Raw genomic sequence first — 19,529 nt, 5'->3', positions numbered from 1 at the left:
GGCCTCCCGAACGGCGAACCCGGAAGTTCGGCAAAAGTTCGGGTTTGGGAGGCCGCTGGGAAGCCGCGCCGCCCAGCTGTCACCTTTTAAAACAGCCGGGGGGCTTCCCAGCAGCCTCCTGAATGCCGAACCCGGAAGTTCGGGTTTGGCGTTCGGCTTCGGGAGGCTGCTGGGAAGCCCCCCGGCTGTTTTAAAAGGTGACAGCCGGGCGGCAGCGTTTTTTTGCAGTTTTTTTTTTGTTGTTGCACGGATTAATTGACTTTACATTGTTTCCTATGGGAAACAATGTTTCGTCTTATGAACCTTTTGTCTTACGAACCTCCCCCGGGAACCAATTAGGTTCGTAAGACGAGGTATGACTGTATTCTCATTGTGCTCAGAGAGAGAGAAATCTGCCTCTACGTAGGACCGTGATGGCAACCTATGGCATGTGTGGAATTGCCCTAAGTCAACTCCAGCACATATGTGTATGCTGCCAGCTCATTTTCGGCCTTCTTTTTGGCCCTTTTTGCTCTTCCCCAGGTGGGAGACAGCAAATAAAGGCCTAACAGGCCGACCGAAAGTTGGTTTCTGAACTTCTGGTTTGCCCATTGGGCCATTTTTTTGCCCTCCCCAGGCTTCAGGAGTCAGTTGTGAGGCTTGTGCCCATTCTTGGAGGGCAGTGGTGGTGGGGAGTGTGCATGCGCGTGGATTGAGCGTATGCATGGAAGTGTGGGAACTCACATGCATGCTAGCATGCCCACATGCACACCGAAAAAGGTTTGCCACCCCTGACCTAGGCTCAAACTCCCAGCTTCCTGATTGTGAGGCGAGGGCTCGAGCTATAGATCACAGCAACGCTCTTCCAGGTTATAACTAACGCCACCTATTTATTTCACGTTACAGATTTATGAGATGATGATGGTGCGTCACGGCTTCATGATCGTGGGCGAACCTATGGGTGGCAAAACCTTTGCGTATAAAGTGCTCGCTGCTGCCCTTGGGGATCTGAGCCATGGTGAGAGATCAAATGAACGACGTTCCGCTTTGCTTTCATGCAAAAAATAAAATTGGGGTAACAGCTACAAAAGGAAAAAAAGTCACCAAATAACAGGAACATGCAAGCAACTGCTTCCATCACAAAATTAGACCATGTGACCATCTCCTTTTAATGACCCCATAATCCCTTGTGCCGTTGTGTGGACAATTGAATGGACCTGAGTGTTTACTGGCCCGATGCCCTTCCTGTTGCCAGTATGGAGTTTTATTTAGCAGCTGTAATCTTATTGTGCCCAGAGAGAGAAATATCTGCCTTTACTTAGAATTGAACTCATAGCCTCCTGATTGTGAGCCACTTCTAGGTCACCGCACCATTCAAAATCAGGCTCTATCTTTGGACCAAATTGGTCCTCTCATTACAAAGGAGCCCAAATCTCTTGTTTTTTTAAAAAAAAAAGAAAGAAGAAGGAAATAGCGGGTTATAGGTCTTAATAGGTCATAAGTATAAAACGTATCAGGAAAGACTTAATGAACTCAATTTGTATAGTCTGCAGGACAGAAGGAAAAGGGGGGACATGATCGAAACATTTAAATATGTTCAAGGGTTAAATAAGGTTCAGGAGGGAAGTGTTTTTAATAGGAAAGTGAACACAAGAACAGAGGGGCACAATCTGAAGTTAGTTGGGGGAAAGATCAAAGGCAACATGAGAAAATATTATTTTACTGAAAGAGTAGTAGATCCTTGGAACAAACTTCCACCAGACGTGGTTGGTAAATCCACAGTAACTGAATTTAAACATGCCTGGGATAAACATATATCCATTGTAAGATAAAATACAGGAAATAGTATAAGGGCAGACTAGATGGACCATGAGGTCTTTTTCTGCCGTCAGTCTTCTAGGTTTCTATGTTTCTATGTTTAAAATAAGAAAAAAAGAAATCCCTTCCCTTTATGCCAATCAGGTGTTTCTCAATCTTGGGAACTTTAAGCTGTGTGGACTTTGATTCCCAGAATTCCCTAGCCAGCATGAGTTAAAGTCCATTTATCTTAAAGTTGCCCAAGGTTGAGAAATCCTGATTGAAAATATGCTTCTCTTCCTTCAGGAAGAGGGAGATTGTGATCCCGCTATATAGAGCGCTGGTGAGACCCCATATGGAATACTGTCTTCAGTTCTGGAGACCTCACCTACAAAAAGATATTGATAAAATTGAACGGGTCCAAAGACGGGCTACAAGAATGGTGGAAGGTCTTAAGCATAAAACGTATCAGGAAAAACTTAATGAACTCAATCTGTAGAGTCTGGAGGACAAAAGGGAAAGGGGGGACATGATCAAAACATTTAAATATGTTAAAGGGTTAAATAAGGTTCAGGAGGGAAGTGTTTTTAATAGGAAAGTGAACACAAGAACAAGGGGACACAATCTGAGGTTAGTTGGAGGAAAGCAAAGATGAGGAAATACGAATCCCAGCGACCGGTTAGGTCCCACAGAGTTGGCCTTCTCCGGGTCCCATCGACTAAGCAATGTCATTTGGCGGGACCTAGGAGAAGAGCCTTCTCCGTGGCGGCCCCAGCCCTCTGGAACTAGCTCCCCCCCAGAAATCAGAGTTGTCCCCACCCTCCTTGCCTTTCGCAAGCTCCTTAAAACCCACCTCTGTCATCAGGCATGGGGGAACTGAGATATTCCCTTCCCCCTAGGCTTATAGAATTTATACATGGTATGCTTGTATGTATGAGTGCTTCTTTAAATTGGGGTTTTTTAGATTGTTTTTAATATTAGATTTGTTTACATTGTCTTTTTATACTGTTGTTAGCCGCCCTGAGTCTTCGGAGAGGGGCGGCATACAAATCTAATAGATAGATAGATAGATAGATAGATAGATAGATAGATAGATAGATAGATAGATAGATAGATAGATAAATATTTGACTGAAAGAGTAGTAGATCCTTGGAACAAACTTCCAGCAGATGTGGTTGGTAAATCTACAGTAACTGAATGTAAACTTGCCTGGGATAAACATCCATCGTAAGATAAAATACAGGAAATAGTATAAGGGCAGTCTAGATGGATCAGGAGGTCTTTTTATGCCGTCCAAATTCTATGTTTCTATGTTTCCTCCCCCCCCCCCCTTTTGCCGGTGTGTCTGTCTTTAGAAAGCTCAATGGAAGAAGTTGCTGTTGAATACAAAATAATCAACCCAAAAGCCATCACCATGGGGCAACTGTATGGCTGTTTTGATCCCGTTAGCCACGAATGGACAGACGGGGTCCTGGCCAACACTTTCCGAGAGCAGGCCTCTTCCACCAACGAGGACAGAAAGTGGATTGTTTTTGATGGGCCGGTTGATGCTGTTTGGATTGAAAACATGAACACCGTCTTAGACGATAACAAGAAGGTAATTGACACCCCCCCCCCCAGCTCTGACATAAACCCCTAGGCTGCATTATCTAATTCAGTTGAATAACTGAAAGTGCTTTTTAGAAGCCAATAAACTAATTTAATTTAAAGTAAAAAGCACTTAGCTTGTGCTGTTTTTTCTCCAAATAGATAATTAGGGTAACTTTTACGCTCTTTTCCAACTAAAACATCTCAAAGTAGTGAACCACTTTATTAAATGGACTTTAAAAACTTGAGCGTATGCACACACAGACACACACTAGTGACACACACACAAACACAAGTAGACACATATACACAGAAATGGCACTTCCGGTGATAGGCAAAACCTATGAATAGGTACCACTTCAGTATCCTGTGCACCTCGTTGTATGCCGGCCACATTCCGACAGAAAATATCTTTGCACAACTCCAAAGACAGGGCAAAACCTTTACCTTTAGCTAGAGGTATAACAAGCAGGAAGAGGGAGATTGTGATCCCCTTATATAGAGCGCTGGTGAGACCACATTTGGAATACTGTGTTCAGTTCTGGAGACCTCACCTACAAAAAGATATTGACAAAATTGAACGGGTCCAAAGACGGGCTACAAGAATCGTGGAAGGTCTTAAGCATAAAACGTATCAGGAAAGACTTCATGAACTCAACCTGTATAGTCTGGAGGACAGAAGGAAAAGGGGGCACATGATCGAAACATTTAAATTTGTTAAAGGGTTAAATAAGGTCCAGGAGGGAAGTGTTTTTAATAGGAAAGTGAACACAAGAACAAGGGGACACAATCTGAAGTTAGTTGGGGGAAAGATCAAAAGCAACATGAGAAAATATTATTTGACTGAAAGAGTAGTAGATCCTTGGAACAAACTTCCAGCAGACATGGTAGATAAATCCACAGTAACTGAATTTAAACATGCCTGGGATAAACATATATCCATCCTAAGATAAAGTACAGGAAATAGTATAAGGGCAGACTAGATGGACCATGAGGTCTTTTTCTGCCGTCTGACTTCTATGTTTCTACGTTTCTAAATAAGAATAAGAATAAGAATAAGAATAAGAATAATTTATTGGATTTGTATGCTGCCCCTCTCCGTAGACTTGGGGCGGCTAACAACAATAATAAACACAACATGTACAATCCAATAATTAATATATATATATATATATTTGAACAACGAGGTCTGTTGCAAACTCTCTTGTGCACTGGACTGAAGTAGCTTTTCTTCTGTTCCCCTTGAAGTTGTGCTTGATGAGCGGGGAGATCATCCAGATGAGCCCACAAATGAGCCTAATCTTTGAACCCGAAGATCTTGAACAAGCCTCCCCAGCAACGGTTAGCAGGTAAATCCGGCCGGCTGAATTCTTAGGGTCAGAATCATAGGCTTGGAAGGGACGTTGGGGGTCTTCAAGTCCAACCTTCTGTCCATGAAAATGGCTGCCAATCTTTTCTGGAAGGCCTTGGTTTTTTTTTCTCCTTTGATCTAGCAAATCTGTTCAACTCAATTCTCTTTTTCAAGGTGTGGCATGATTTACATGGAGCCTCATCAGCTGGGCTGGAAACCTTTGAAAGATTCTTACCTGAACCTGTTGCCTTCTAACCTGCAAGACGTGCACACAGAATTGGTGGGCTGGCTTTCATTTTATTTTCATACTCGACATTTGAATATTGATGGGGAAGGGGGGATTTAAATTGAAGGGCCATTCAAAGAGTATCCTATTTATTTTATTTTTTATTTATTTATTTAGTCCAATACATAATACACATTGAAGAGAATAGATATTTAGTAATATAAATAAAGAAAAGAATAGAAGAAAAGATATAAAAGTATAGGTGAACAAATTTGAAAGGAAGAAAAGATAAATGAGATAAGGAGAGACAATTAGGTTTATTTGTATTGGTTAATGTCCAGATTCCTTGTGTTCTGTCTGGGTCACTCCAGAAACCAATACCAACCCAAAAAGAGAAGCCAGACACTCTGGTAAAAGGCAAAGGCAGTTTTATAAAATTCAAGGAAAACACAGGTAACAGAAAATGTCCTTACAAACAGGAAAATGCTGTATCTTCAGATATATCCATGAAGGCAAAAGTCCATGCAGCAATACAGGATTCTTGCTGCCAAGCCGAGGCTGTAGATAGCAGACCTACACCTCCCACGGGTCTTCCAAAGCTGCTGGGCCACAAGCCAGGAACAGAGACACCGAGAAACAAGGCAGGATAACGCCACTCCAAACTGATAACACTCCACATGGCTTCAAGGGCTTGCCTGCCTTTTAAACCCTGCTAAGAAGGACCACACCCAAACCCAGCTGTTCCTAATTCAGTGCTGATAATACTTCTTTAATTGCTCCTTTCTTTGATCTGACCGTCTCTGTCCCATGTCAATGACGGCTTGAGCCTCATCACCTAATGACTCCAAACTACTGGCTGGGGAGAGCCCCCCCCCCGGGGCTCTCATGCTGTTCTCCTTCATCCCATTACTGATTTTCCTCTCCCCCATCCAACTGTTCAGCCCCCTCCTCTTCGCTGTCATCCTCCTCCGGGCATGGAGCCAGCAGAGACACAGCCGGTCCCTGAGCAGTCTCAGGCTGAACCACAACACCTTGAGAGTCACTTGTTGAGTTCTTAAGATTACTTGAGAACTGTGGAATTGATCACTTATTAGCAATAGCAATAGCACTTTGACTTATACAGTAGTACCTCTAGATACGAGCTGCTCTACATGCGAGTATTTCAAGATACGAGCCACGAGGGGAGAGACATTTCTGTTCTAGTCCCGAGCTCAAATTCGGGATACGAGCCGAGCGTCCACTAGGTGGCGCAAGAATCCTTGCTTTTGGTTATCTCGGAGGGGAAAAACAAGGTCTAAAGTTATTTGTTCCAGATACGAGTTGCCTCGACATACAAGCTCCCTTCTGGAACCAATTATGCTCGTATCTAGGGGTACTACTGTACACTGCTTTACAGTGCTTTACAGCCCTCTCTAAGTGGTTTACAGTGTCGGCATGTTGCCCCCAACAATCTGGGTCCTCATTTTACCCACCTCGGAAGGAATGAAGGCTGAATCCAAGCTTGAGCCTGGTGAGATTCAAACTGTCAAATTGCAGGTAGCCGGCAGTCAGCAGATTTAGCCTGCAGTACTGTGCTACAACTACTGTGCCACCGCAACTCTTTATTGTTTTAAACCATGCCAATAACTTGCAGACTTTTCAATAACTGGTTTGAGTTCAGGGTGCTTTCCTTTGTAATGTAGAACACTACCATGCAATTTTTGTGACAGTTGGACATTATAATAAAATTATCTACAAATGTCTGAAGTGTCACGGGATTGCGGGTTTGGTTAGCAGAGGGATCTCAGCAGGTATAGCTCCGAAGCCATTTTAAACTATAAAGTCTAGATCAGGTGTGTCAAACTCAATTTCATTGAGGGCTGCATCATGTGTTTGACCTCTGGGGCTGGGGTGGGTGTGGCCACTTGTTTTGGGGATTCCTATGCTGGCCTGGGCGCTCTGCCAGCAAAAACAGGTTCAGGAGCTCCGTTTTTGGCTGTTACGGCCTCCTGTAAGCATCTGCCAGTGAAAATGGAGCTCGGGAGGGCTGTGTGTGTCTCTCTCAAGGTCCATTTTTGATGGCAGTAGCACTACGGACTGGTGCTTTGCTGGACCAGCCTGTGGACAGCCCGGTCTCCCGGCCTTGTGTTTGACACCCCTGGTCTAGATTAACCTTAAATCTAGACCGTCTTCTTGTGCTAATCCAACTACGAGTTTGCGGAGAGGGGCGGCATATAAATCCAATAAATCTAATCTAATCTAATCTACACCTAAAATCCCATCAGCCACTGCCAGAATAGCTTCCATGCAAGGCTCTTTTCATCCTTCTGCCGGCTGTGGAAGGGAACTGTTGCTTATTCAGTGTAAAAGGGACATGTCCTGTGATTGGTTAATCTCTCAAGCGGTTTGCTTTCCAGGTTGACGATCTTTTTATGTGGCTTGTTCAGCCGTCATTGGAATTTATTCGCCACCATTGCAAAGTCCTGGTTCAGACGTCTCCTATCCATCTCACCCATACCATGATAACTTTGTTTGATTCTTTGCTTGGTAAGGCTTTTATTATTTTATTTTATTTTATTTTATTTCATTTCATTTCATTTATTTATTTATTTATTTTATTTTATTTTATTTTATTTTATTTTATTATTTATTTTATTTATTTTGTTTTGTTATTTTATTTTATTTTATTTATTTATTTATTTATTTATTTTATTATTTTATTTTATTTTATTTTATTTTATTTTATTTTATTTATTTATTTGTTTTGTTTTGCTTTGTTTTATTATTTTATTTATTTTGTTTTGTTTTGTTTTGTTTTGTTTTATTATTTTATTTTATTTTATTTTATTATTTTATTTCATTTCATTTCATTTTATTTTATTTTATTTTATTTTATTTTATTATTTTATTTTATTTTATTTTATTTTATTTTATTTTATTTTATTTTATTTTATTTTATTTTATTTTATTTTATTTTATTTTATTTTATTTTCCTTTCCCTTCCTTTCCTTTCCTTTTCTTTCCTTTCCTTTCCTTCTCTCTTATTTTGTTTTGTTTTATTTTATTTTTATCTGCTATTTATTTATTTATATCCTGCCATTATTGTGTTTACAAACAGTTCAAAACAACAAACATGCAACACACTTCCCTCTTCCTATTTCCCCCTATTTTCAGAGCTAAGGCGGCACTAGAACCTACCATCGCCTGGTGATTGGCCCAAGGTTACCCAGCCGGCTTTCATGCCTAAAGTGGGACTAGAGCTCTCTGTCGCCTAGTTTCTAGCCTGGTGCCTTCACCATTGTCTAATTGTATGACTGCTTTGAAAGCAAGAAATGCCACAAAGGAATGCTGCATTGGCCTTTGGGGCCCTAACCTGCTAAGGCAGTGTTTCTTAACCTTCGTAATTTTTTAAGATATTGTATGTGTACTTCAGCTCCCAGAATTCCCCTGCCAGAAATGAGCACCTGCGTATGCTGGAAGCATGGGACTTTCTTGGTCTCCCACTTCGCTGTGTTTGGTTTGTCTTGTCTTCTTTTGTGTAGATGAAATCAGGACTTCCAATGAGGATGAGCCGGGGGAGAATATGTCCAGCCAGCAGATAACCTTGTGGCTGCAAGGCCTCTTCCTCTTCTCTCTGGTGTGGACCATCGGGAGCACCCTGAATGCCGAAGGACGGAAGAAATTTGACCATTTTTACCGAAACCTTTTGATGGGAATGGACGACGAGAACCCTCGCCCCAAAAGCGTGAAGCTGACCAAAACAAACCTTTTTCCAGAAAGAGGTGTGTCTGGGAACCCCGTTGTTTCAAAAGGGGTTTAGTTTGAAAGGACATCAACATTTCAGAGTGGGAAGATAACAGAGTTGCAAGGGACTTTGGAGGTCTTCTAGTCCAACCCATTGCTCAAGCAGGAGACCCTATATCGGTGTCGGTGAAGCTTTTCGGCACCGAGTGCCAAAACGGGAGTGCGCATATGCGCTTACCAGAAAGTGGAAGAGCGGGCACCCAGTGCGGTTGCTCTTCCGGTTTCCGGAGCATGCATACATGCTGGCCACTGGTCTTCCAGTTTCCAACATGTACATGAAACATATCTATCTATCTATCTATCTATCTATCTATCTATCTATCTATCTATCTATCTATCTATCAGTCTATCTATCTATCTATCTATCTATCTATCATCTATCTATCTATCTATCTATCATCTATCTATCTATCTATCTATCTATCTATCAGTTTATCTATCTATCTATCTATCTATCTATCTATCTATCAGTCTATCTATCTATCTATCTATCTATCAGTCTATCTATCTATCTATCATCTATCTATCTATCTATCTATCTATCTATCTATCATCTATCTATCTATCTATCTATCTATCAGTTTATCTATCTATCATCTATCTATCTATCTATCTATCATCTATCTATCTATCTATCTATCTATCAGTCTATCTATCTATCTATCTATCTATCTATCTATCTATCATCTATCTATCTATCTATCTATCTATCTATCTATCTATCAGTCTATCTATCTATCAGTCTATCTATCTATCTATCTATCTATCAGTCTATCTATCTATCTATCTATCTATCTATCTATCTATCTATCTATCTATCTATCAGTCTATCTATCTATCATCTATCTATCTATCTATCTATCATCTATCTATCTATCTATCTATCATCTATCAGTCTATCTATCTATCTATCTATCTATCTATCTATCTATCTATCTATCTATCTATCTATCTATCTATCTATCTATCTATTAGATTTGTATGCCGCCCCTCTCCATAGACTCGGGGCGGCATATAAATCTAATAAATAGAAACATAGAAGATTGACGGCAGAAAAAGACCTCGTGGTCCATCTAGTCTGCCCTTATACTATTTCCTGTATTTTATCTTAGGACGGATATATGTTTATCCCAGGCATGTTTAAATTCAGTTACTGGGGATTTACCAACCACGTCTGCTGGAAGTTTGTTCCAAGGATCTACTACTCTTTCAGTAAAATAATATTTTCTCACATTGCTTTTGATCTTTCCCCCAACTAACTCTGGGCATGGCTTATGTAGGATGCCCTGCATTTGCTTTCAACATCTTTCAGTGCACATTGGGTGCTCTGTGGTGGAGCTCCATTTTCGTTACTCCACTACGTTCCCCACTCCTGACTCTGGCTCATACACTTAATGAATAGATTTAAAAACTTAAAATGAACTTGTGGTTCCAGCTTTTCTTGTCCCTCTCCTCCTTGTTCCCTTCTCCACAACCTTAGATGTGGACCCAGAGAGACCCTTCTGGTTGTGATTTCGATATTGTTTTTGGTTTGGAGTCAGTAGTGTTCATATGTCATAACACCCACTGTCACTTTGCTGTTTTGACAAGCTCCTTAAAGACTTTTTTATCCCGCTTTTGCAATCAGGGTCGGTGTATGACTTTTATTTTCATAAACAAGCCAGTGGACAGTGGAACATGTGGATAGATTACGTCACGAAGGAGGAGCAAGCAATTCCTGCTGGCGCAAAGGTAAGGTGGTTGTGCTTGTTTGTCAGCGTGATACTGGAACACTGCTATCATGTCTCCTCTGGTCCTTCTCTAGCCATGCCCAGTTCCTGCAACCGTTCTTCATATGGGAGAACTTTCTCCTGAATATCTGAGTTTATTTATTTTTTGGATTTGTATGCCGCCCCTCTCCGGAGACTCGGGGCGGCTAACAGCAACAATAAAGCAGTGTACAATAGTAGTCTGATGCTAGAAACAATTAAAAACCCATTAATATAAAAAACCAAACATACATACATACATACCATGCATAGAATTGTAAAGGCCTAGGGGGAAGAAGGTCTCAATTCCCCCATGCCTGATGGCAGAGGTGGGTTTTAAGCAGCTTACGAAAGGCGAGGAGGGTGGGGGCAATTCTAATCTTTGGGGGGAGTTGGTTCCAGAGGGCCGGGGCCGCCACAGAGAAGGCTCTTCCCCTGGGTCCCGCCAAGCAACATTCTTTAGTTGACGGGACCCGGAGAAGATCCACTCTGTGGGACCTAACTGGTCGCTGGGATTCGTGCAGCGGAAGGCGGTCCCTGAGATAATCTGGTCCGGTGCCATGAAGGGCTTTATAGGTCATAACCAACACTTTGAATTGTGATCGGAAACTAATCGGCAACCAATGCAGACTGCGGAGTGTTGGTGTAACATGGGCATATTTGGGAAAGCCCATGATTGCTCTCGCAGCTGCATTCTGCACGATCTGAAGTTTCCAAACACTTTTCAAAGGTAGCCCCATGTAGAGAGCATTACAGTAGTCGAGCCTCGAGGTGATGAGGGCATGAGTGACTGTGAGCAGTGACTTCCAGTCCAAGTAGGGTCGCAACTGGTGCACAAGGCGAACCTGGGCAAACGCCCCCCTCGCCACAGCTGGAAGATGTTTCTCTAATGTGAGTTCTCTCTCATCATCGTAGGTCTCCGAACTGATCATCCCCACCACAGAAACTGCCCGGCAATCCTTTTTCCTGAAAACTTATGTGGAGCATGAGATCCCCTTGCTCTTTGTGGGAGCCACCGGGACAGGGAAATCGGCTATCACCAACAGCTTCCTGATCCAACTTCCCAAGGCCAAATACGTACCAAATGTCATCAACTTCTCTGCCCGGACCTCCGCCAATCAGACCCAGGATATTATCATGTCGAAGCTGGACAGAAGACGGAAAGGACTTTTTGGCCCCACCTTAGGGAAAAAAGCAATCGTCTTCGTAGGTGAGAGAAGACGTTTTATTTTTTGGGTTTGTTTCTTTCAGATTTGGGATTCAAAAATCAAAACGAGATGAAGTTTTTGCTAACACAGAACTGCCAATTCAATCTGAGTATTGCATTGGCAGTTCTGTGTTAGCAAAAACTTCAGAAGAGAAGGATTTAGGGGTAGTGATTTCAGACAGTCTCAAAATGGGTGAACAGTGCAGTAGGGAAAGCAAGTAGGATGCTTGGCTGCATAGCTAGAGGTATAACAAGCAGGAAGAGGGAGATTGTGATCCCGCTATATAGAGCGCTGGTGAGACCACATTTGGAGTACTGTGTTCAGTTCTGGAGACCTCACCTACCAAAAGATATTGACAAAATTGAACGGGTCCAAAGACGGGCTACAAGAATGGTGGAAGGTCTTAAGCATAAAACGTATCAGGAAAGACTTAATGAACTCAATCTGTATAGTCTGGAGGACAGAAGGAAAAGGGGGGACATGATTGAAACATTTAAATATGTTAAAGGGTTAAATAAGGTCCAGGAGGGAAGTGTTTTTAATAGGAAAGTGAACACAAGAACAAGGGGGCACAATCTGAAGTTAGTTGGGGGAAAGATCAAAAGCAACATGAGAAAATATTATTTTACTGAAAGAGTAGTAGATCCTTGGAACAAACTTCCAGCAGACATGGTAGATAAATCCACAATAACTGAATGTAAACATGCCTGGGATAAACATATATCCGTCCTAAGATAAAATACAGGAAATAGTATAAGGGCAGACTAGATGGACCACGAGGTCTTTTTCTGCCATCAATCTTCTATGTTTCTATTTATTAGATTTATATACCGCCCCGAGTCTCCGGAGAGGGGCGGCATACAAATCCAATAAATAAATAAATAAATAAATAAATCCACAATAACTGAATGTAAACATGCCTGGGATAAACATATATCTGTCCTAAGATAAAATACAGGAAATAGTATAAGGGCAGACTAGATGGACCATGAGGTCTTTTTCTGCCGTCAGACTTCTATTTTTCTATGTTTCTTTGCACGAAGAGAAAGATAATGAAGAGAAAGGATGAATAAGTAGGAATCAAACAGATAATTTCTTAAACGCTTATAATAGAATGGGGGGAAATCCCCCCCCCCAAAAAAATCTTACTGATGGAAAAGACACAAAGGCATTGTTCAGTATGTACCGTATATAAAAACAAAAAAAAAAGTTATAAGAATCCAAAATAGAATAGAATACTGTAGAATAGAGTAGAATTCTTTATTGGCCAAGTGTGATTGGACACACAAGGAATTTACCTGGTCTCAATAAAAGAAAAGATACATTCGTCAAGTATCATAAGGTACAATACCTACTAATTCTCCTACGGTACTAATAAGCAATCAGGTAACAAGAACAGAACGGAACAGAATTCTTTATTGGCCATGTGTGATTGGACACACAAGAAATTTATCTTGGTGCACATGCTCTCAGTGTATACAAAAAAAAAGATAACTTTGACAAGAACCATAAGGTACAACACAATGATACTATCAAGCAATATAAGGAATCAAATCATATTAGGAACCAGTTGATATAAATAGTTGGATATAATATGCACGAATCCCAGCAACCAGTTAGGTCCCACAGAGTGAATCTTCTTCGGGTCCCGTCAACTAAGCAATGTCGCCTGGCGGGACCCAGGGGAAGAGCCTTCTCTGTGGCAGACCTGGCCCTCTGGAACCAACTCCCCCCAGAGATTAGAACTGCCACCACCCTCCTTGCCTTTCTTAAACAACTTAAAACCCACCTCTGCCGCCAGGCATGGGGGAATTGAGATCCTCTTTCCCCCTAGGCCTTTACAATTCTATGCATGGTATGTATGTATGTATGTTTGGGTTTTATATTAATGGATTTTTAATAATTTCTAATACCAAATTACTATTGTACACTGTTTTATTGTCGCTGTTAGCCGCCCCGAGTCTCCGGAGAGGAGCGGCATACAAATCCAATAAATAAATAAATAAGTAAATAAGTAAATAAGTAAATAAGTAAATAAGTAAATACAGTAAATACAGTAAATACAGTAAATACAGTAAATACAGTAAATACAGTAAATACAGTAAATACAGTAAATTTATAAATCAATACTCTTCCTAATTGTGCCTAAAACCTCTCTATATTTTACTTAACTGTATAAACCTTCCTACCTGTGTGAAAATAATATCTATGTTTTCCTGACTGTCTCAACCACAACCGTATTTTTCCTAGATGACTTAAACATGCCGGCCAAGGAAATATATGGGGCCCAGCCCCCAATCGAACTCCTTCGGCAATGGATAAACCACGGCCACTGGTACGACAAGAAAGATACCACGAGATTGGATGTTGTGGATGTCCTCTTCCTTTCGGCCATGGGCCCGCCCGGTGGTGGAAGAAACGACATTACAGGTAGGGAGTGGGCTTCAACTCAAGGAGATGTAGTTGGTCGAATAGGGTTGCACTAGAAGACCTCCAGGGTTCCTTCCAACCCTATTATTCTAAGTTCTAACCGCAAATTTAGTTGGTGGCTGACCACAAGAGTTCTAGCGAAAATGAGAATCCCAAGAAAGGAGCCAGGGGCCCATTTCTTTCTTTTGATTTGTTTTTAAACAGACTCAAACTCAACCCGGATAAGACGGAGTGGCTGTGGGTTCTGCCTCCCAAGGACAATTCCATCTGTCCATCCATAACCCAGGGGGGGGGAATTATTGACCCCCTCAGAGAGGGTCCGCAACTTGGGCGTCCTCCTCGATCCACACTCACATTAGAGAAACATCTTTCAGCTGTGGCGAGGGGGGCGTTTGCCCAGGTTCGCCTGGTGCACCAGTTGCGGCCCTATTTGGACCGGGAGTCACTGCTCACAGTCACTCATGAAACTGATCGGCAACCAATGCAGACTGCGGAGTGTTGGTGTAACGTGGGCATATTTGGGAAAGCCCATGATAGCTCTCGCAGCTGCATTCTGCACGATCTGAAGTTTTCGAACACTTTTCAAAGGTAGCAGTCGAGCCTCGAGGTGATGAGGGCATGAGGGACTGTGAGCATTGACTCCGTGTCCAGATAGGGCTGCAACTGGTGCACCAGGCGAACCTGGGCAAACGCCCCCTTCGCCACAGCTGAAAGATGGTTCTCTAATGTGAGCCGTGGATCGAGGAGGACGCCCAAGTTGCGGACCCTCTCTGTGTGGATCAATAGTTCCCCCCCCCCAGGGTTATGGATGGACAGATGGAATTGTCTTTGGGAGGCAGAACCCACAGCCACTCCGTCTTTTCCGGGTTGAGCTTGCGTCTGTTGACACCCATCCAGGCCCCAACAGCCTCTTGTGGAAGAACAACTATTGTTTAAGAACAGTTTGCCAGTAGTCTCAAATATCTTCCTAAGGTGACCTAAGAGGGAGATTGCAGAGTGTCCAATTCTGTGATCTTCTCCTCCCCTTGCATCTCCAGGGCGCTTCCTGCGACATCTCAACATCATCTCTATCAGCTCTTTTGATGACGAGGTCTTAACCAAGATTTTTGCTTCCATCGTAGACTGGCATTTCGGCAAAGGCTTCGAGGCCAGCTTTTTAAGGTGAACATCTCCTTTCCAACCTAGGTTGAGGGATCTGTGACTTGATATTCTTCTGACTTGTAATTGCCTCTCTTTGTGGCTCTTTTTTTTTTGAAAGGCTTGGCAAAATGTTGGTTCACGCAACCATGAATATCTACAAGCTGGCCATGGAGAACTTCCTTCCTACCCCTTCGAAATCTCACTATGTCTTCAATCTACGTGATTTCTCCCGTGTGATTCGAGGGGTGCTGTTGTGCCCGCATACACATTTACAGGTGTGTTCTTCCTCTCCTCCTCCTCCTCCTCCTCCTCCTCCTTCTCTTTTACCATTTTGTGTGTCAAGGGACATACAAAGTTCTGGTTCTTGCACCTCTGGGGGCCACCACTGTTATTTGTTGCAGTTGCAACATGCCTTTAATGCTGTCTTTCCATCTTCTGAGTCTGCCTCGTGTCCCTTGGCCATCTCTATTTGTATATGCCTCGTATGGTATAGAATCCCAAGACACAGCCAGATAGGTATGTCTTACTTTAAAATCAATGGTAGGGCTTCCTGCCTCAAAGTGATAGCACCTTGCTCCTTTTGTGTGGTTTGAGGTTACAGGAAACTTTGAGCCCTGTGGAAAATTGTTTCCATTCCTTTGGGTCCTCAGTAGCTCATACTTTTTTGTTAACATGCTCTCTACATGGGGCTACCTTTGAAAAGTGTTCGGAAACTTCAGATCGTGCAGAATGCAGCTGCGAGAGCAATTATGGGCGTCTCTAAGTATGCCCATATCACTCCAACACTCCGCAGTCTGCATTGGTTGCCGATCAGTTTCCGGTCACAATTCAAAGTGTTGGTTATGACCTACAAAGCCCTTCATGGCACCGGACCAGAATATCTTCGGGACCGCCTCCTGCCGCACGAATCCCAGCAACCGGTTAGGTCCCACAGAGTCGGTCTTCTCCGGGTCCCGTCAACCAAACAATGCCGTCTGGCGGGACCCAGGGGAAGAGCCTTCTCTGTGGGGGCCCCGACCCTCTGGAACCAGCTCCCCCCTGAGATTAGGATTGCCCCCACCCTCCCTGCCTTTCGTAAACTCCTTAAGACCCACCTCTGCCGTCAGGCATGGGGGAACTAAACATCTCCCCCTTGCCCATGTTGTTTTGCCATTGATTGATTGACTGTGTGTCTGTTTTTATATACATTGGGATTGTTTTATGAATTTATTAATTTTAAACTGTAATTAGATTGGTGGGCATTGGATTTGTTATTATGTACTGTTTTTATTGTTGTTGTGAGCCGCCCCGAGTTTGCGGAGAGGGGCGGCATATAAATCCAATAAATCTAATCTAATCTAATCTAACATTTACTAAAGGCATTCTGATTGATCAAAGCAGTGATGGAGGAGGTGAACAGACTGAACTGGAGGGCAGAATTAAACATGCCATTAGTTTGGAGTCATTGCGTTGCCACAAGAGACCCAAGTTTCATGTGAATTCCGTTGACCATTATCTAGTGCAATTTAGCTTGGCAATTACTTGACTGGATAAGTAGCTGTCAGTACTACGTACCTCACTAGTTGGGTTTGTCAATATATGAACTAACCAGCAATGTATGTTTGGAGAATTTAGCACAATGTTGCTGTAAGGGCTAGTACTGCAATTAGCTGTAAAAGGTAGTCAGAAGTGTTTCTCTCTTGTTATTGCTGCTATTGATGTTATTGCTCTATATTGCTCTATTGCTTTTGCTAACATGCTAACTCCCTGTTCTCACTCTGCTAGTTTTGTCTGTGTGACTATACTATAGAGTTGCTGTGTGCTAATACGTTGGTCTATGTATTTTATATGTAAGTAATACTTAAGATATTATATAGAACTGTGTGTTTTGAGGGGGAATATTATTGTTTAGCTGCTGTGTTATGATATCTGGTTTGTATATGATTGCTTGATACATACCTGTGTATGAATTGGATTGTTTACTATTGAATATATGTAACTAATATTTATACTCTACTTATATTAGATTAGATTAGATTTATTGGATTTATATGCCGCCCCTCTCCGCAAACTCGGGGCGGCTCACAACAATAATAAAAAACAGTGCATAATAACAAATCCAATGCCCACCAATCTAATTACAATTTAAAATTAATAAATTCATAAAACAGTCCCAATATATATAAAAAACAGGCACACAGTCAATCAATCAAATGGCAAAACAACATGGGCAAGGGGGAGATGTTTTAGTTCCTCCATGCCTGACGGCAGAGGTGGGTCTTAAGGAGTTTACGAAAGGCAGGGAGGGTGGGGGCAATCCTAATCTCAGAGGGGAGCTGGTTCCAGAGGGTCGGGGCCCCCCCAGAGAAGGCTCTTCCCCTGGGTCCCGCCAGACGGCATTGCTTAGTCGACGGGACCCGAAGAAGGCCGACTCTGTGGGACCTAACCGGTCGCTGGGATTCGTGCGGCAGGAGGCGGTCCCGAAGATATTAGTCTGGTTTATTGGCTGAATATCTACTACTGCCACATCTACTCTGAATAAGTTTGTTCTAGGAATATTATACATAATTCCTAAGCATTCTAACAGTAGCAATAATAAACACTTCTGTGTTTGAACTCAGCAAATGCCACCTGATTATTTGTGCCTGCCAAGTGAACCAAGAAGATATTTTTGTTTCTGCCCCCTCTGTCCCCGATTTGATCTTACAATTATTTTTCTTTTAATACCCCGTTCTTCCTTTCATTTGGCAGGATGGAGAAAAACTTATCAGGCTTTGGATTCATGAAGTTTATCGAGTCTTTTATGACCGCTTGATCGACGCCGAAGACAGAGACGTGTTTTTTAATATGATGAAAGAAACGACCTCCGACTGTTTTAAACAGAGTGTCGATAAGGTGGGCCTTTTAAAGCAAAGACAGTTGTTGGGGTAGTTGCGCAGAGGTGGACAGTAGCAGCCTGAGAGATATAGGTAGTCCTTGACTTAAGCCACAATTGAGACCAGAATTTCCATTTTTAAGCAAGTAGGTTATTATGTGTGTCACACAACCTTTTTTTGGTCATGGTTGTTAAGTGAATCACTGCAGATAAGTGAACCACGCGGTCATGAAGCAAATCCCTCTTTCCAAGAACCATTTTCCACTTTTTATTTATTTTATTATTTATTTATTTATTTTGTCCAATACACAATGAGGGTTTTAGTGGGTATATATATATATATGCACACATAGTAAAATACATGATGAAGGTTATAGAGGAGATACTCATAGTAAAATATATCTAAGAAAGAATAGAAAAGAAGATACTGTATAGTAATAAAACATATCAACGAAAGAATAGAAGAAGAGATATAGGAATAGAAGAAAGGTATAGGAGATATAGGAGAGCAATAGGACAGGGGACGGAAGGCCCTCTACTGCACTTGTACTCGCCCCTTACTGACCTCTTAGGAATCTGGATAGGTCAACCATGGATAATCTAAGGGTAAAGTGTTGAAGGTTTGGGGATGACACTACGGAGTCCGGTAATGAGTTCCACTCTTCGACAACTCGGTTACTGAAGTCATATTTTTTACAGTCAAGTTTGGAGCGGTTAATATTAAGTTTAAATGTGTTGTGTGCTCTTGTGTTGTTGTGGTTGAAGCTGAAGTAGTCGCCGACAGGCAGGACGTTGCAGCATATGATCTCGTGGGCAATACTTAGATCTTGTTTAAGGCATCTTAGTTCTAGGCTTTCTAGGCCCAGGATTGAAAGTCTAGTCTCGTAGGGTATTCTGTAAACCTGAGCCTCCGAAATTGTAAATGGAAAAGGCAGGGAGAAGCAAACGGAGGCCTCAGGATGAGCCGAGGCTTCCGGCATTTCTAGTGAAGGAATCTTTTGAATTCATGCCAAAGGATTTGTCATGTTTGTGGAGCTGAGTCAGAACAGAAGCCTAATTTATCTAAGATCCTAAAATAGACTAACAATCTTGGGCCTAGAAAGCCTAGAACTGCAACGTCCTACCGGTCAATGACTATTTCAGCTTCAACAGCAGCAACACAAGATTTCAACAATCAAGTTGTCGAAGCGTGGAACTCATTACCGGACTCAATCGTCTCAACCCCTAACCCCCAACATTTCTCCCTTAGACTCTCCACGATTGACCTCTCCAGGTTCCTAAGAGGCCAGTAAGGGGCGTACATAAGTGCATTGGTGTGCCTTTCGTCCCCTGTCCAATTGTCTTTCCTTTCTCTCACTTATCATATATTTTATTTATTTATTAATTAATTATTTATTGGATTTGCATGCCGCCCCTCTCCGTGGAC

The 19,529-nt window shown here is 42.2% G+C and overlaps 1 protein-coding gene across 1 annotated transcript in view; it reads left to right on the top strand.

Moving 5' to 3' along the window:
• DNAH3 (dynein axonemal heavy chain 3) overlaps positions 1-19,529 on the top strand; it is a 131,384-nt gene that overhangs the window by 65,093 nt on the left and 46,762 nt on the right. The window contains exons 36-47 of the mRNA XM_070761232.1: positions 886-997; positions 3,132-3,373; positions 4,612-4,712; positions 4,889-4,994; positions 7,337-7,466; positions 8,462-8,701; positions 10,351-10,454; positions 11,387-11,681; positions 13,930-14,109; positions 15,147-15,270; positions 15,368-15,524; positions 17,980-18,123. Of these exons, the coding sequence (XP_070617333.1) occupies positions 886-997; positions 3,132-3,373; positions 4,612-4,712; positions 4,889-4,994; positions 7,337-7,466; positions 8,462-8,701; positions 10,351-10,454; positions 11,387-11,681; positions 13,930-14,109; positions 15,147-15,270; positions 15,368-15,524; positions 17,980-18,123 (1,935 nt within the window). The remainder of the gene's footprint in view (positions 1-885; positions 998-3,131; positions 3,374-4,611; positions 4,713-4,888; positions 4,995-7,336; positions 7,467-8,461; positions 8,702-10,350; positions 10,455-11,386; positions 11,682-13,929; positions 14,110-15,146; positions 15,271-15,367; positions 15,525-17,979; positions 18,124-19,529) is intronic.

Source organism: Erythrolamprus reginae, chromosome 9 (assembly GCF_031021105.1).
Source record: "Erythrolamprus reginae isolate rEryReg1 chromosome 9, rEryReg1.hap1, whole genome shotgun sequence".
In the NCBI taxonomy this organism is placed as follows: domain Eukaryota; kingdom Metazoa; phylum Chordata; class Lepidosauria; order Squamata; family Dipsadidae; genus Erythrolamprus; species Erythrolamprus reginae.
Note: the sequence above shows the minus strand (reverse complement) of the source record. Positions and strands in the feature narration are given on the sequence as shown.